The sequence below is a fragment of the Aquarana catesbeiana genome, linkage group LG01 (genome assembly GCF_042186555.1).
Source record: "Aquarana catesbeiana isolate 2022-GZ linkage group LG01, ASM4218655v1, whole genome shotgun sequence".
NCBI lineage: Eukaryota > Metazoa > Chordata > Amphibia > Anura > Ranidae > Aquarana > Aquarana catesbeiana.
The window spans coordinates 490,972,057-490,986,022 of record NC_133324.1 but is presented as its reverse complement, the minus strand read 5'-3'; the positions used below and the strand labels follow the sequence as shown (position 1 = coordinate 490,986,022).

Below are 13,966 nucleotides of genomic sequence, written 5' to 3'. Positions count from 1 at the left end.
AAAAGAATCTCTTTTGCTGTTTGCTGTACCCCTGTGCTCCTTCATTCTGAATATGGGCACTCTAAAACGGGAAGAGTGTTGGAGGCCAGATCCCCAGGTGAAAACAGGTGGGAAGCCTAATAAACGAAAACTAATGCAGCCAGCACATCTGATTGGTAAGCTGCAATATAATACATTTTACCAGTTTAACTATAAAACCATATGCAAATGAATGGAAGAATAAATAAAACCGAACAATTTTGCATTTGTATTTCTGAGTAATAGTTCTAAACAGTGTTTATAAACACCGATCAGACACTAATTTTTAGGCCTCATTCACACTTCGTGTAGTGGGAACACGTGTTCCTGCTTGGGATTTTGTATGGGTAATTTTTACGTGATTCTACATGTCGCACATAGGGCAGCCCATTCACTTCAATAGGCTGCCCAATATGTGTTTGTTGCCTAAAAGAAGAAGCTGCTGCTCCTTTTTTTGGCGACAAGCTTTACACAAATTTTAAAGGTACAAATACCATGCGATTCTATTGTGTGACAGTTGCTGCAAAATTGCACTGCATTTGGGGTGCCATATAAAATAAAAGGCACCCAGATGTGCGTTGCCGTTTTGCAGCGATTTCCCTGTGATTTGGCATTGCGGGCAGAATCATGCCAAAGTGCGAATGGGGCCTTACAGAGTCAACTGTATACTTAGCATGTTCTGCTCTCATTTTGACTTGTTTGTGTGAATTTGCCCTAGGGCTGGATTTGCACCTATATATTTTAAAATACATGTGTTTTTCATTGAAATTAAAGTGCATTGCAATGTGCATTACAAATTCTGTTTTCATGTTTACGTTTGATTTTTGATGAAAAATCTGTGTGGAAAGGATTGAATACAGCCTGATTGGATCCAGCACTGCACCATGTCAAGTGGGACTTTAACTTCCCCACATTTACATCATCAGTTTGTAAGTAGCAAAAATTAAATATTGTTAACTCAGACATTGGCCCTATTCTATATTTACTTCCATAAATATTACATATAAATCTCCCCTTTCCTACCCCACCCTGTCCAGCTGCGCACAGTTCAATTCAGTCTCAATGGTAGAAATTTCAAGGATTCACAACATTTACATTGAGCTCGGAAACCTTTGCCGGCCAGATGCTGCTGAAAATCTGACCAAGTGTGACCATGGCTCTACTGGCATTTGTACTTCTTGTTACACAAAAATAATTTGTTGCAGTTATACAGCAAAAAAGTACTACTGTGTAATTCACAGTAGTCTGTTCTTTGTTTTCTGTTTATGTGTGAAGAAGGGAAGCTGCTTGGCACTGGACCTGCTTTTACTGTGTAAGCGGCAACATTTAAGTAATTTGCAGCTTACACGGGGATTGCTCAGGTAGGAGATATGCATACTTTTACACCGATGCAGTGCAGTTCTACTGTAGTTTTCAAAGAACTGCGAGGGCTCTGTTGAGCGCCCTCGTAGTCTATTGATCTTCCTGTTCTCAACTAACTGCCTGCCCATACGTGGTACAAGTAAACGGGTATCCTGGGAGTTTAAGGAGCCTGACATTGCACCTGTGCTCTGCTGAATTTGGGGGAAACACTCTGCAGGCTCCTTAGAAAATAAAATGTTAATTTTTTTTTTTTTTACACACAAAAAAAGTGCATTTATTTTTTTTCAAAAGGTAAATTTATCGTTTAAATCAATAAAAGTGATATCACTCTTCAATACAGCACTGTAGTGAGAAGTCATACAAAGATACTCCTAAATTCAACCAAAAACGCAGAAATATATAATATACTATACTACTGCAAATTCCCCTGGGCACTCAGTCATATTTAGTGAAAATATATACTGTATATAAATAAATTCCTTTTGTGTGCTGCTGCATTAATCCACCTCAAAAAATAAACACCTTTATATTGAGGTGAAGGTCTGCATTGAGGGTTGTGATTGACTGTTAACATTTATACAAAATATATATAATATACACACGAGGGGTCTTCCATTGCCCAGAGCAGGTAAGTATAACATGTTTGTTACTTTTAAGAGGAAAAAAAAACCCTTTGCAATCAAATATGAGAGTCCTTTTCACTGGTGATAGTTCATTTATGAAGGAGTAACTCTCACATTTGATTGCAGAGAGTCTTTAGTTCATTAAAATTGCACAATGTAGACACTTTCATCTACTGTATTGATCTATCTAGATAGATCGATACAGTATGTACCTATAAGTTCTTTCAATGTACAAAAAATGTGATATTTAATTTTGATGCACAGCATTCTGTTCTAAGCTTGCTGCTCTTTAGTTTTAACCACTTCAATACTGGACACTCCCCCCCCCTCCTGCCCAGACCAATTTTCAGCTTTCAGCACTATCACATTTTGAATGAAAATTGCGCGGTCATGCGACGCTGTACCCACAAAATTTTTATGTGGGTCCCGCCCCCGCCCCCCCCCCCCCACACAAATAGAGATTTCTTTTGGTGGTATTTGATCTCCACTGGGGTTTTTATTTTTTGCGCTACAAATAAAAAAATACCCAAAACTTGAAAAACAAAGTTTTTCTTTGTTTCTATTAAACTTTAGTAAAAAGTAAATTTTCTCCTTCACTGATGAGCACTGATAAACAGCACTGATAGGTGGCACTGGTAGGCATCACTGATGGGCACAGAGTGCCATCCCACTGATTGGCAGTGATTGACATCCCTGGTGGGCTCTAGTGGGCATCCTCGATGGGTCTGCACTGATAATCAATGTGCTGATTATCAGCGCAGACCCCCCCCCCCCCCCCCGTCAGGAGAGCAGCCAATTGGCTCCCCTCTACTCGCGCCTGTCAGTGCGAGTAGAAGGAAAGCCGATACACGGCTTTTCCTGTTTACACTGGGATCAGCTGTGATTGGACACAGCTGATCGCGCGGTAAAAAGCATGCATTAGAGGCTCTTTACCGAGATTGGTAATGCGGCGTGTCAGACACCACACCACGATCGTCAATTGCAGCTTATCCTGCTAGACATCATGACGTTCAGTCAGGATAACAGAACCACTTTCTGGCTGTCATTTTGCTATATGGCGGGCGGGAAGGGGTTAAAGGCTAAGTTTTTAGGTAAAATCAAAAACCTATAAATCTGTACAAAGGACATAACTTACAGTATGATCCCTGTTGTGCTGATTCCTCTTCTTTATGGAGAAATCTTCCATCTTGCCCCAACCACCCCCCCTGCCACTGTATTCTTCTGGAGCGGCTGGTTCTAATACAACTAAAGATCTGTCAGGAGCTCTCTAGAGAGAGCTTTACTATGCCCAGTCTTCCAAGTCTATCATTCAAAGAAGCTATACTATAGCTTCTAAGTATGAAGAAGGATTTCTGAATGGTGGATGGGTAGATGATTGAAAGCTTCACCCCCTCCTTTCAAAGATCCTGTCTCATTCCTTGAAGCTGTAGTACAGCTTTTGTGAATGGCGAATCTGCCAGGAAGGGGCGGACATAGTCCAAGCTCTCTTATACCCCTTTGACACTGCTTTGACTTGAAAGTGACACGATTTTACCGCAATTTCAATGCAATTTCAGGGAATGCCTGTGTAAACTTGAGGTTTATGGACCTCCACGCGTGTCAAAGTTGGACAAAAGTAGTACAGGGACTACTTTTGAAGTTGGTGCGATTTGAAGTCACACAGATATGAATGGTACTCGATGGAAATCATGGCGTACGACTTGTCATGCCACTTTGCAGTCACAAGTGTGAAAGGGGCCTTAATGAGAGCTCCTGACAGCCCTTTATTTGTAGTAGGTTTTTGGAAGTTTATATTTACTAAAATAACTGCATTTCCATGTTCTGTGTACTGTGGGAGACCAGATATAGTAAATGCAGGTTCCGGGTTTAGTAAGGCCCCTTTCACACGGGCAGATAGAATTTACCTTTTAGCTGTGGATAGATCAAGCTATCTACCACAGATAAACTCAAACAATGCTTTTCTATGGCCCCATTCACACATTGCACTTAGCAACGGTTTCGTTACATGGGGCGGTTAGAAGAAATAAATTTAACTGCGTCCAGGCCTGATTTATTGCAGCTATCTGCACATAACCGCAGGTAATCGCAGTGTACTATTTCTCCTGCGGATAGCAGCAGCAACAAGGAAAGAAAAACAGGAAGCACATCAGAAATGGCAAGAATGTTCCAACGCAGCTAAATGCAGCTGCATGTTAACACATCAATGTACAACTGCAAGTGATCGCTGTTCCTGGAGTCTTGGAATTTCAAAATAACAAAACATGCTTATAAGGCCCCTTTCACACGGACGGATAGGATTGTGCTTTTAGCTGCGTTTTTTACCGCAGCTAAACGCACACAATGCTTTTCTATGGCCCCATTCACACACTGCGTTTTAGCTGCATTTTGATTACCTTGTGCAGATAGAAAAAATAGAATTGACTGCGTCCAGGAGCGATTTAGCGCAGCTATCCGCATATAACCGCAGGTAATTGCAGTGCACTGTGTCAGCTGCAGATAGCAGCGCCAAGCTGGCTCGCTCATCGGGAAAGGAAAAATGTTTTTTCCTTTCCCAATGAGCGACAAGCATGGGGATCCGACTTGGATCCCCGCCAATACCAGGTACTGTGTTTGGTATAAATCTTGAGGGGGAACTCCACGCCAAATTTTAAATAAAAATCTGGCATGGGTTCCCCCTCCAAGAGCATACCAGGCCCTTCGGTCTGGTATGGATTCCTAGGGGCACCCCCTACGCCGAAAAAACGGCGTGCGGGTCCCCCCCAAATCCATACCAGACCCTTATCCGAGCATGCAGCCTGGTCGGGCAGGAAAGGGGGTGGGGACGAGCGAGCACCCCCCTCCTGAATCGTACCAGGCCGCATGCCCTCAACCCCGCCGTCACCCGGTGACCCCGCCCCCCTATGACATCACAGTCCCATCATGCACCGGGACTGTGACTTCATAAGGGGGCGGAGTCACCGGGTGACATCACCCGGTGGCCACGCCCCATGCCTATATAATTGGTTGCGGACCTCGCTCACGGCATTACAGAGAGAGGGAGTATCGTGTCAACATCTCTGGAAGAGAAGAGGGAAGAAGACGTCTCCTCCGCTAGCAAAAGAGCGGCAAAAGAGCAGAAGATAGCGGAGGAGCCCGGCAGAAGGAAGAAGGCATCGGAGAAGAACCAGAGAGCGCGGAGACGACACCGGAGAGAGGGAGAAGAGGCCTGAGAGACCCCCGAAGTCAGCAGAAGACCCCCGAAAACGGAAGAAGACTCCCGGAGCTGCCTAATTTCTTTTAAAACCTGTGTAGTGTTTTTTTTTTTATTGACACTTTTTTTCCCCAGGTGAATGGGTAGGGGATCCATGTACCCCATACTCACTCACATCGGGTGGGGGGCCGGGATCTGGATCCAAGTCGGATCCCCGTTCAATATGAGTCGGTACCCTGTCGGGTTGCTATGGAAATGGCAAACTGCAGCTAAATGCAACCGCAGCTAATCGCACTGTACAAATGCAGCTGATCGCAGTACCTGGTGTCTTGAATTTCACAGAAAAAAAACCATGCTTTTAACTGCGGCAGAATAGCCGTCCCTGTGAAAGGCGCCTAACAGTGGCAGAACAGCCGCCCATGTAAAACAAGCCTTAGTAGTGGTAAGATGATTATGTGACAAAATGGTTTTGCATTAAGAACCGAGGAAGTATAAAATGCGATATACATTGTTAATGTAAGATTCCAGTATGATGCTTGTAAAGCAATTACATTCTCTATAATTAAACCTCTATATATGTTTTTTATTGTCTCTTATGCTAGGTACCAGTCCTCTCTTGAAAAATTGTTTAAGGGCTCTTTCACACGGAGGATCCGTATGTCCGTTTTTCATCCTTCCGTTTTCGGATGAAAAATGAACATACATGTAATCCCTATGGAATAGCGGATGTCAGCGGATGAACGTCCGCTGACATCCGACCCGCTCCGATCCGAAAAGTGTAACGGAGGAAAACCCTACTTTTCCATCCGTGATCGGATCGGGTGATGATGGACTCTACGGTCCGTCATCATCCGATCCCCCATAGGGGAGAGCGGCACTCTGACAGGTTCGTCGCTGCACACCCTGTCATTTTCCTGCTCAGCGGGGATCGGCGGAGCGATCCCCGCTGAGCAAGCGGGTGTTCACGGGGCGGATCATCACTGATCCGCCCCGTGTGAAAGAGCCCTTAGGCTGCCATGTCATACCCTCCCATAGTATTGACCGACTATGTAAACATAGGGTGGCATGGCTTGATTTATCGTGTATGTAAACCCTGAACCTATTAGCTCAGATTTAGGCTGTTAACAGTTTAAAGATATGTTCTATCTACAAGTGTAAAAAATAAACTGTTGATCATGTCACAATTTCAGATCTGCCCAGTGCGCTTTTTCTGTGTTTTTTTTTCTTTTCCTGTGTTTCTGTTTTCTTGTAATTATTTACAGAATAATTAGATCCTATACTGTGGAGATGAGGACAGTGGGAGGGATTCTATAGTTTGGCAAAAGGCAACTGGGCAGGGCTGACCCCTTTCAGTCCAAAAATGCTGTGTGTTGTCAACTTACAACAAGAAATGAGGAGCTGAGTGTATTTCTGGCAGATCAGAACATATATTTTTATGTTCTTGCAGTGTCTTTAACCACGTTCACACCGTGCTATAGCTAATATACGGCTACAGTACAGCTCTCCAGTTTAGTGGGGGCGTCCCTGGATGTCCTCCCAAGAACATGCTTTCGGCATGCCCCCTGGGGGACATATCCGGAAGTATCTCAGATCGGCGTAAAGGGCCAATCGCAGCAGCCCTTTACCATGTGATCAGCTGTGTCCAATCACAGCCGATCACATGTAAACATGTTATGCTGGTTATTCGCACTCCTTTCCTCACACAGACACCGCGTATGAGGAAAGGTAAGCTGATTTATCAGGGTACAGTGAGTATAGCAATAACATTGATAATCAGGGCACTGATTATCAGTGGCCATTAGTGCAGCTTATCGGTGCAGCCTCATCAGTTCAGAATAAAAATTACTTATTTTGCATAGTTTATAAACAATTTATGAATCAAAATTTTGTTTTTTATTCCCTGTTTGTTTGGCAAAATATAAAAAAACCAGTGGTGATTAAAAACCACCAAAAGAAAGCTCTATTTGTGTGGAAAATGATAAAAATTTCATATGGGTACAGTGTTGCATGACTGCAATTGTCATTCAAAGTGCGACAGGGTTGAAAGCTGAAAATTGGCCTTGGCAAGAAGGGGGTAAAAGTGCCCTGCATGGTGGTGGTTAAGGGATAACCCATAGGAAAGTGTGCTTCTATTTAAAAAATGTATTGTAAGTGCTGCTATCTGTTTATTTTTATTTATTTATTTATTTATTTATTTTTTCTCTTTTGCCCTGATATACAATTTAATAGCCTAATCACTGAGGGAAATGAGCACTGTTCTCTTTTGAAAATGCTTGGTATCTCACACAGGATACATTTTAAATGGAGGATATAAAAATATATGAGCAATATGACCTTGAGCTAGTAAACACTATTAACAATTTTTTCAACAAAACAGTTAAAATTAGCTTGGTATACAGTACATGTGGTAAGGAATCTAGGGTTCCAACTACTGTATGAAAAGACATATATGCAAAATGCAATACAGATTTAGCCGACTTAAAAACATTAGTTTAAAGATTGTTGAATTCCTAACAAAGCTTTTTTTACTATGACTGTCAGTCATGGTGATTACATGAGGTTTGCTTTAAAAGGTGCCTATCACTGTCCTGAAACCCTTGGACTCTGCAGCATAGGGGAGTGTTGTCTCTTGGAGGAACAGTAGATCTGGTAAGTAAAACTTGTTGTTCTGTCCCTGCCTAGACCTAAGTAAATAATTAACCCTTGCAGTGCGGGCATTGCAACTCCCCTGCAAGGGGGATTTTTACTTTAGCCACTTCAATACTGGGCACTTTCACCGCTTTCCTGCCCAGGCCAATTTTCCACTTTCCGCGCTGTCGCATTTTGAATGACAATTGTGCGGTCATGCAATGCTGTAGCCAAACAAAATTTTTATAATTTTTTTGGACAGATAGAGCTTTCTTTTGGTGGTATTTACCACTGGGTTATTTACTTTTTGCTGAACAAACGAAAAAGACCAAAAAAAAAAAAGGTTTTTCTCAGTCTCTGTTATAACATTTTGTAAATAAGTAATTTCTCCTTCACTGATGTGCACTGATAGGCGGCACTTATGGGCACTAATAGGCACCACTTGTGGGCACTTATAGGCAGCAATGATGGGCGCTGACAGGCATCACTTATGGACACTGGTGAACATCACAGATGGGGCTGCACTGATGATCCATTGCACTGATTATCAGTGCAGATGTCCCCACTGACAAAAGCCACTTATTGGCTCTCCTCTCCTCACAAGCTGTCAGTGATTGGACACAGCTGATCATATGGTAAAGAGCCTATGTCATAGGCTCTTAACTGTGATCGGTGATGTGGTGTGTCGGAGCGACACACCGCACCATGGATCGCCGCGCTGCACGCCCTTGGGGGCACCATATGACATCCACTCAGAGGCTGCAGCCATTAGCCTATTGTTTTTTACAGTCGGTAAACGGCTGTTCAGTAAAAGTGATCTGGGAATCGCATTATAGCCGCCTGATCCTTTTTACAGTTGTGTAAAGAAAAAGCCAAACTCCCCACCTTATCTTTCCTCTGGGGAGCCCGGGACCGCTCTAAACCAGTAGTTAAATACAGAGGTGATAAAGGAATATCAATTCCCCGGTCTCCCCTGCAACTAATAAAGCCAGTAACAAGGATTTGGTCATTTCTGGGGTTTTTTTTAGCTTTTCTTCCCCATGGAAGCACCTAATCAAGCCTGTTTCGCGCGTGATCAGCTGCAGTACAGGGCAGTGTAAACTTTGACAGTCTAATAGCCCTCTTGTGATAGCAATAGATTAAAATAAGGGGAACATTTATTCAAAAAAGTGTAAATGCTAAAACTCTATGTGCTCATAGGTCCCACATGTGTATGTAAACAGAAGTTGTGCTACACATTTGCGATATGGTTAAAAAACTTGGAGTGAGAGCAATAATTCTAGGGCTGCAATTCATGGTTTAACGCTAAGCTGATAACTTGTAAAATCTTAGACTTGCTCCAGACACAAGGTGGTTAAAGCCTAAATTATGGCTGACCACTTCTGTATAAATGAACCAAAATGCATTTTTTTAAAATCAACTTTGATTATTTGTCAACTTATTTTAGAAACACGAGCAGAAAAATTATTGAAACGGTGTGCTAAATAAAAGCCTTCTATGTCCTTAAAAACAATGTAAACGTTATTTAAGAAGGCAAATTTATCATAGCATTATTGTCAAGTTAACCAACACATACTGATCCTTCAGTCTAGGCATCTAGGATTGAATGATTTTTGGTGGTGGAAGGGTTTTAAAATAAATTCTATCCTATTTATTTTGGGGGAGTAGAGTGAATGTTTGTTTATTTCTGTCATAAAGATTCACTCTCTTTACCTGTCCCAAGAAAGAAAGAAAGTGAGGGAGGGGGGGATACAAATTTGAGAGCTGTTGCAACGAATGTTCCAAATGCTCTGGTGGTATCAGGGGGAGGACCAAGCCATGCTGTGTGTCTTTGGATGCACACAGCCTGGTTCGGGAGCATGCCTGCACGAGTGCCCCTATAACAGCCAGCTTGCTATGGGGCACTCGCAGAAGAGGAGGATTGGAGAGCAGCGGCGGGGGGACCCTAGAAGAGGAAGCAATACCACAGAGGCAGCTAAGTATAACATGGTTATTATGTTAGGCAAAAACTAGCCTTTATAACCACTTTAACTAGAGACATATAGTTTTGGCTGGAATTTAATTTCAGTCTACTTTACCACTGCTCTTGCATATTAGACAGCTTGACCCAACTACTGGGTAGCCGAAATTCAGTTAGCTTTGAGTGTACTTGACTTATCAGACAAATACAACAGTCTTTTAATCCTAGTTGAATGTCCAAAATGTTCCTCATTTACAGATTTCACGGCCATATCTAACTGCTTGTTTACATTTGTTGCATTGACAACATGCCTACATTTTACATTTCTGAACCTTTAAGGGTGCTGTTTATAAGATGTTGTTTAGTATGATGCCATTCTGAGATATATGCTTTCATGCAAAGAACCTCATAGTAATGTGCATATTGGTTCACACGTTGACTCAGTCCTTTGGAAAAAAAAAAAGATTTTCTAACTTTTGATTTTGCTACCCTCTAGTGGTTAGAAAAGTGTAGAACAGCTATTTGCAATGAGGCTTAGAAGCACAGTTTTTTTCCTGTAGTCTGAAATGGATTATGGCTACTCTACATTTAGCCATTGATTAAGCCCATCATATCTTTGCGCTTAAATATTTTTTAGATTACTTATCGCATATGTTGGATTGTAAATAAATGAAAGTGAATTATATTTGAGAGCGATATTAAGGTTGCCATTGCTGATCTAATTTTGAAAATGCTACTTAACTGTCAGCAGTGTAGATCCATTTGGCCTTAACACCTTGTGTTGGTTTCTCAGAACATGTATAAAGATCAGGGCATCCAATTTCATCTACATTTTCGTGGCTCAGAATGTAGCCAGGATCAGCCAGGGAACTAGACTTTCCAGGAGGTCCGTAATGGCAGCCATCATATTAATCTTTTATGGTTGGTGTGCTTTAAAGTGACCCTGTCACTAATAAAATATTTTTTGAATCGAGGTTCCTAAAAAGCTGAAAATTTGTGGGTTTTTTTTTTCCCTTCAGAGACCCCCCCCCCCCCCCCAGATAGAATAGCGAAGAGCAGGTTATCGGGGGACACCTGTGATAGCTTTGGGGGACCATAAGTGTTCCATCACTCCTAGAAGTGTCAGTTGCCATCATTATTTTACATCAAGATTTTTTGGGAAGGGAGTTCAGTGCAGGGTTTGCTTTAAGTTTGTAAATGAGACCTTTAAGTGTCCAGCTTAAACGTTTCTTAGATTTGTGTAGAGTGAAGAAAGGTTAGAACCCCTGCCAGTTACTGCCATCAGAAGATCTGTTGGAGCGATTTCCCCTCAATTTCTGTCGTCCTAACAATGTGTTGGCAAATATTAAGTGAGAAGGACTCTCAAACAGAAATGCAGAAAATTTAATTTTTATTTTTTTTTATTTATTTATTTTTTTATATTTTGCTGTTCCAGAGTTTCCTTGACTTCCTGTCTGACAAAACCATTGTCAGCAGGGCAAGAAGAGAAGGTAAATGTCTTTAACAGAGCCCCAGATAGCAAAGAAAACCCTACCAGGGTTCCAATTATCCCCACTTTATCCAAAACTAGAAATAAGCTTTTGGCTTGCCACTTTAACAAGATCTTTAACAAATATACATATTTTATTAATTGGTGCAAAACGTAAATTATAAAAAAAAAAAAAAAAAAAAAAAAAAAAAAAAGAAATATGTTAAAATGATAGCATAACTGAAATATTCAAACATATATGTGACACCTTTAACATTATCCGATGCCTGGTCATGTGGATAAATACTAGCTTTTTCATACATATTGTTTGCAGCTTTTACAGTTGCAAGTGTAGTAGTATTGCTCATCATGTTTGACTCCATTTCATCAGGTGCATAGGGAAAAGAGGGAAAACCTGGGGGTTAATACACTGGACTAACCGAACATACCATATATATCAATACAAAATAACAATATATGTGGCCTAAAAAGAACAGGACAGTGTACCCTCCTATGGCACTAGGGGGGTGCTGGTCCCAACATCTGTTCTGTGCCCATATTAGCTCAGGACGGAGCCATTACAGGCTGTGGAGGATGTTAAGAAGCTTCTTTTAAGCCTAGGGCAGCCTAGTGTGCTTTTGTTTCTACACATACTTACATTTTAAAGGATAAGTTTACCTTTAAAAAAAATGCACATTTTTTTGCAGGAAAAAAAATGTGCATTTAATTTTTTGTTTTTTAGGAGCCTGTAAAGCATTGCATCTGCGATCAGCAGATCACAGGTGCAATCTCAGGCTCCTGCAGAATGTCAGTGTAGCTGTCGGCCTGTACCTGCTCAGTTAGTAACATGTTACACCCTAAATATAGGTGTAACATGTTACTAAAGGTGACCTTATCCTTTTAAAGTTACCATTTCACCCAAACCTACTGTTTCATGCAGTGCTTTTTAGTATTCTATTAAAAAAATTGCATAATCTGAATTGCTTGGTGTTGTATCACTAATACCTCAGTGTTGCTTATATTGACATTTGATTCATTTTGTTATCTCTTTAACTGCCATTTTTCTCTTTTATTCCAGACACCAAAGATGCTGACCAGAAAGATAAAACTCTGGGATATCAATGCTCACATCACATGTCGCTTGTGCAATGGTTACCTTATCGATGCCACTACTGTGACAGAGTGCTTGCATACCTGTAAGTATTGTTTTTTTACAAATCTATTTGAGTTGGTAATGATGTGCTCTGAAATTTTAGTGAAAAGAGACCCATAGGCAGTGAACAGCAATTTACTAAGAAAATGGTTTGTTTTTCTCTTTTTTCCTGACATTTATGCAGACTTTATACACCTATTTAATACAAGTATGCATACACTGTAAGGGCTGTAGAGCACAGCAAGGGTGGTTAATTTTGGAGAACAGTTGGGACTATGGTGAAAACAATCAACCTGGCTAACCAGGCTTTTAATGAGACCACGTGTTCCCCACATTGTCATTCCAGTGTAGGATTTATGTGAAACCCTGATGTTTCAGGTCTAAGTGGATGCCCAATAAATTTGATAAAACATTATGTGGTAAGGCAGTCAATTCTTAATGACAGAATTAAATAAAGTAAAACAAAAGCTAAAATAAAAACCCCAAATAGTTGTGGTAACCATAAAATTAATATTACATTAGGATAACATATCATTTTGCATACTGATGAGGCCATCCATTTACTCTGCTCTCAATTCCTATCAGCATCTTCTGTGTCTGCATATTGGATGCAGCATATCTCATTGGCTCCCAGTTCTGCTTCATCCCACTCCCAGTCTGAGGGCTGCTGTATAGGGGAATACAAGAAGCTGATTCTAAAACAAATACAGGGACTTAAACGAGAGAGAGAAAAAGATGCGTAATGATTTATTAACGAATAACTAGCTACAATTGGGTCTGAACAAATACTCACCTTGCACTCCTGGTCTCTTCTACTACGAAGCCATGAAGATCTCAGGCATCCAACATTGCGTTTCTGCATTGTCCGTTAAAGAGGAACTGCAGTCTGCTCACATAATTTGTAATAAAAACATTTTTTAAACTCCGAAGCTTCCCTCCATCCACTTTGCATAATTATATATTTTATATATACTGTGATTCTGTACTTGCCAAATATGCTGCAGAAATATCACTCCACTGTGTATGGCTGCAACCATTTTAACTGTGGGCAGCTGAAGCTGCTGCCTGTTTACTTCCTGGATTTGCACAGACACACCTTCAGCCCTGCAGCTCTCATGAGCCCTCTTATGACTCACCCTCCTCCCTTCCCGGCAAACTCTAACGAGAGTGAGAGAGAGAGCTGTGCACGATGTCATAAGTCTAGGCTAATGACCAGACAAGAAACAAGTGAGCTGTATAAGGTATTTACTGGCAGAAAAAAAATGTTTTGCTATCCAAAGTTAAAACAACAAGGGCAGAAGATTTAATAGATGGAAAGTTGAAAAAATGCCTGAAGGTCCACTTTAAGCAAAGGGCTTTGTACATATTTTTTAATATTTACAATTTTACATTCAAGAACATTTTTCTGTAATGGTTTGTCAATTTTTAGACATTGCTTTTCACAAATTGGTGAACCTCTGTCCATCTTTACTTCTGAGACACTCTGACTCTCTAAGGCTGGCCATACACTATACAGTTTTCTTGTTCAACTTTTCCTTTAGATTTACCAAAACCATATAATATG

General features: G+C 41.1%; 1 protein-coding gene across 1 annotated transcript in view; it reads left to right on the top strand.

Moving 5' to 3' along the window:
* Positions 1–13,966, top strand: part of PCGF3 (polycomb group ring finger 3) — a 159,181-nt gene that overhangs the window by 82,890 nt on the left and 62,325 nt on the right. Inside the window, exon 2 of the mRNA XM_073591902.1 lies at positions 12,328–12,445. Coding sequence (XP_073448003.1) covers positions 12,337–12,445 — 109 coding nt within the window. The 5' untranslated portion in view covers positions 12,328–12,336. The remainder of the gene's footprint in view (positions 1–12,327; positions 12,446–13,966) is intronic.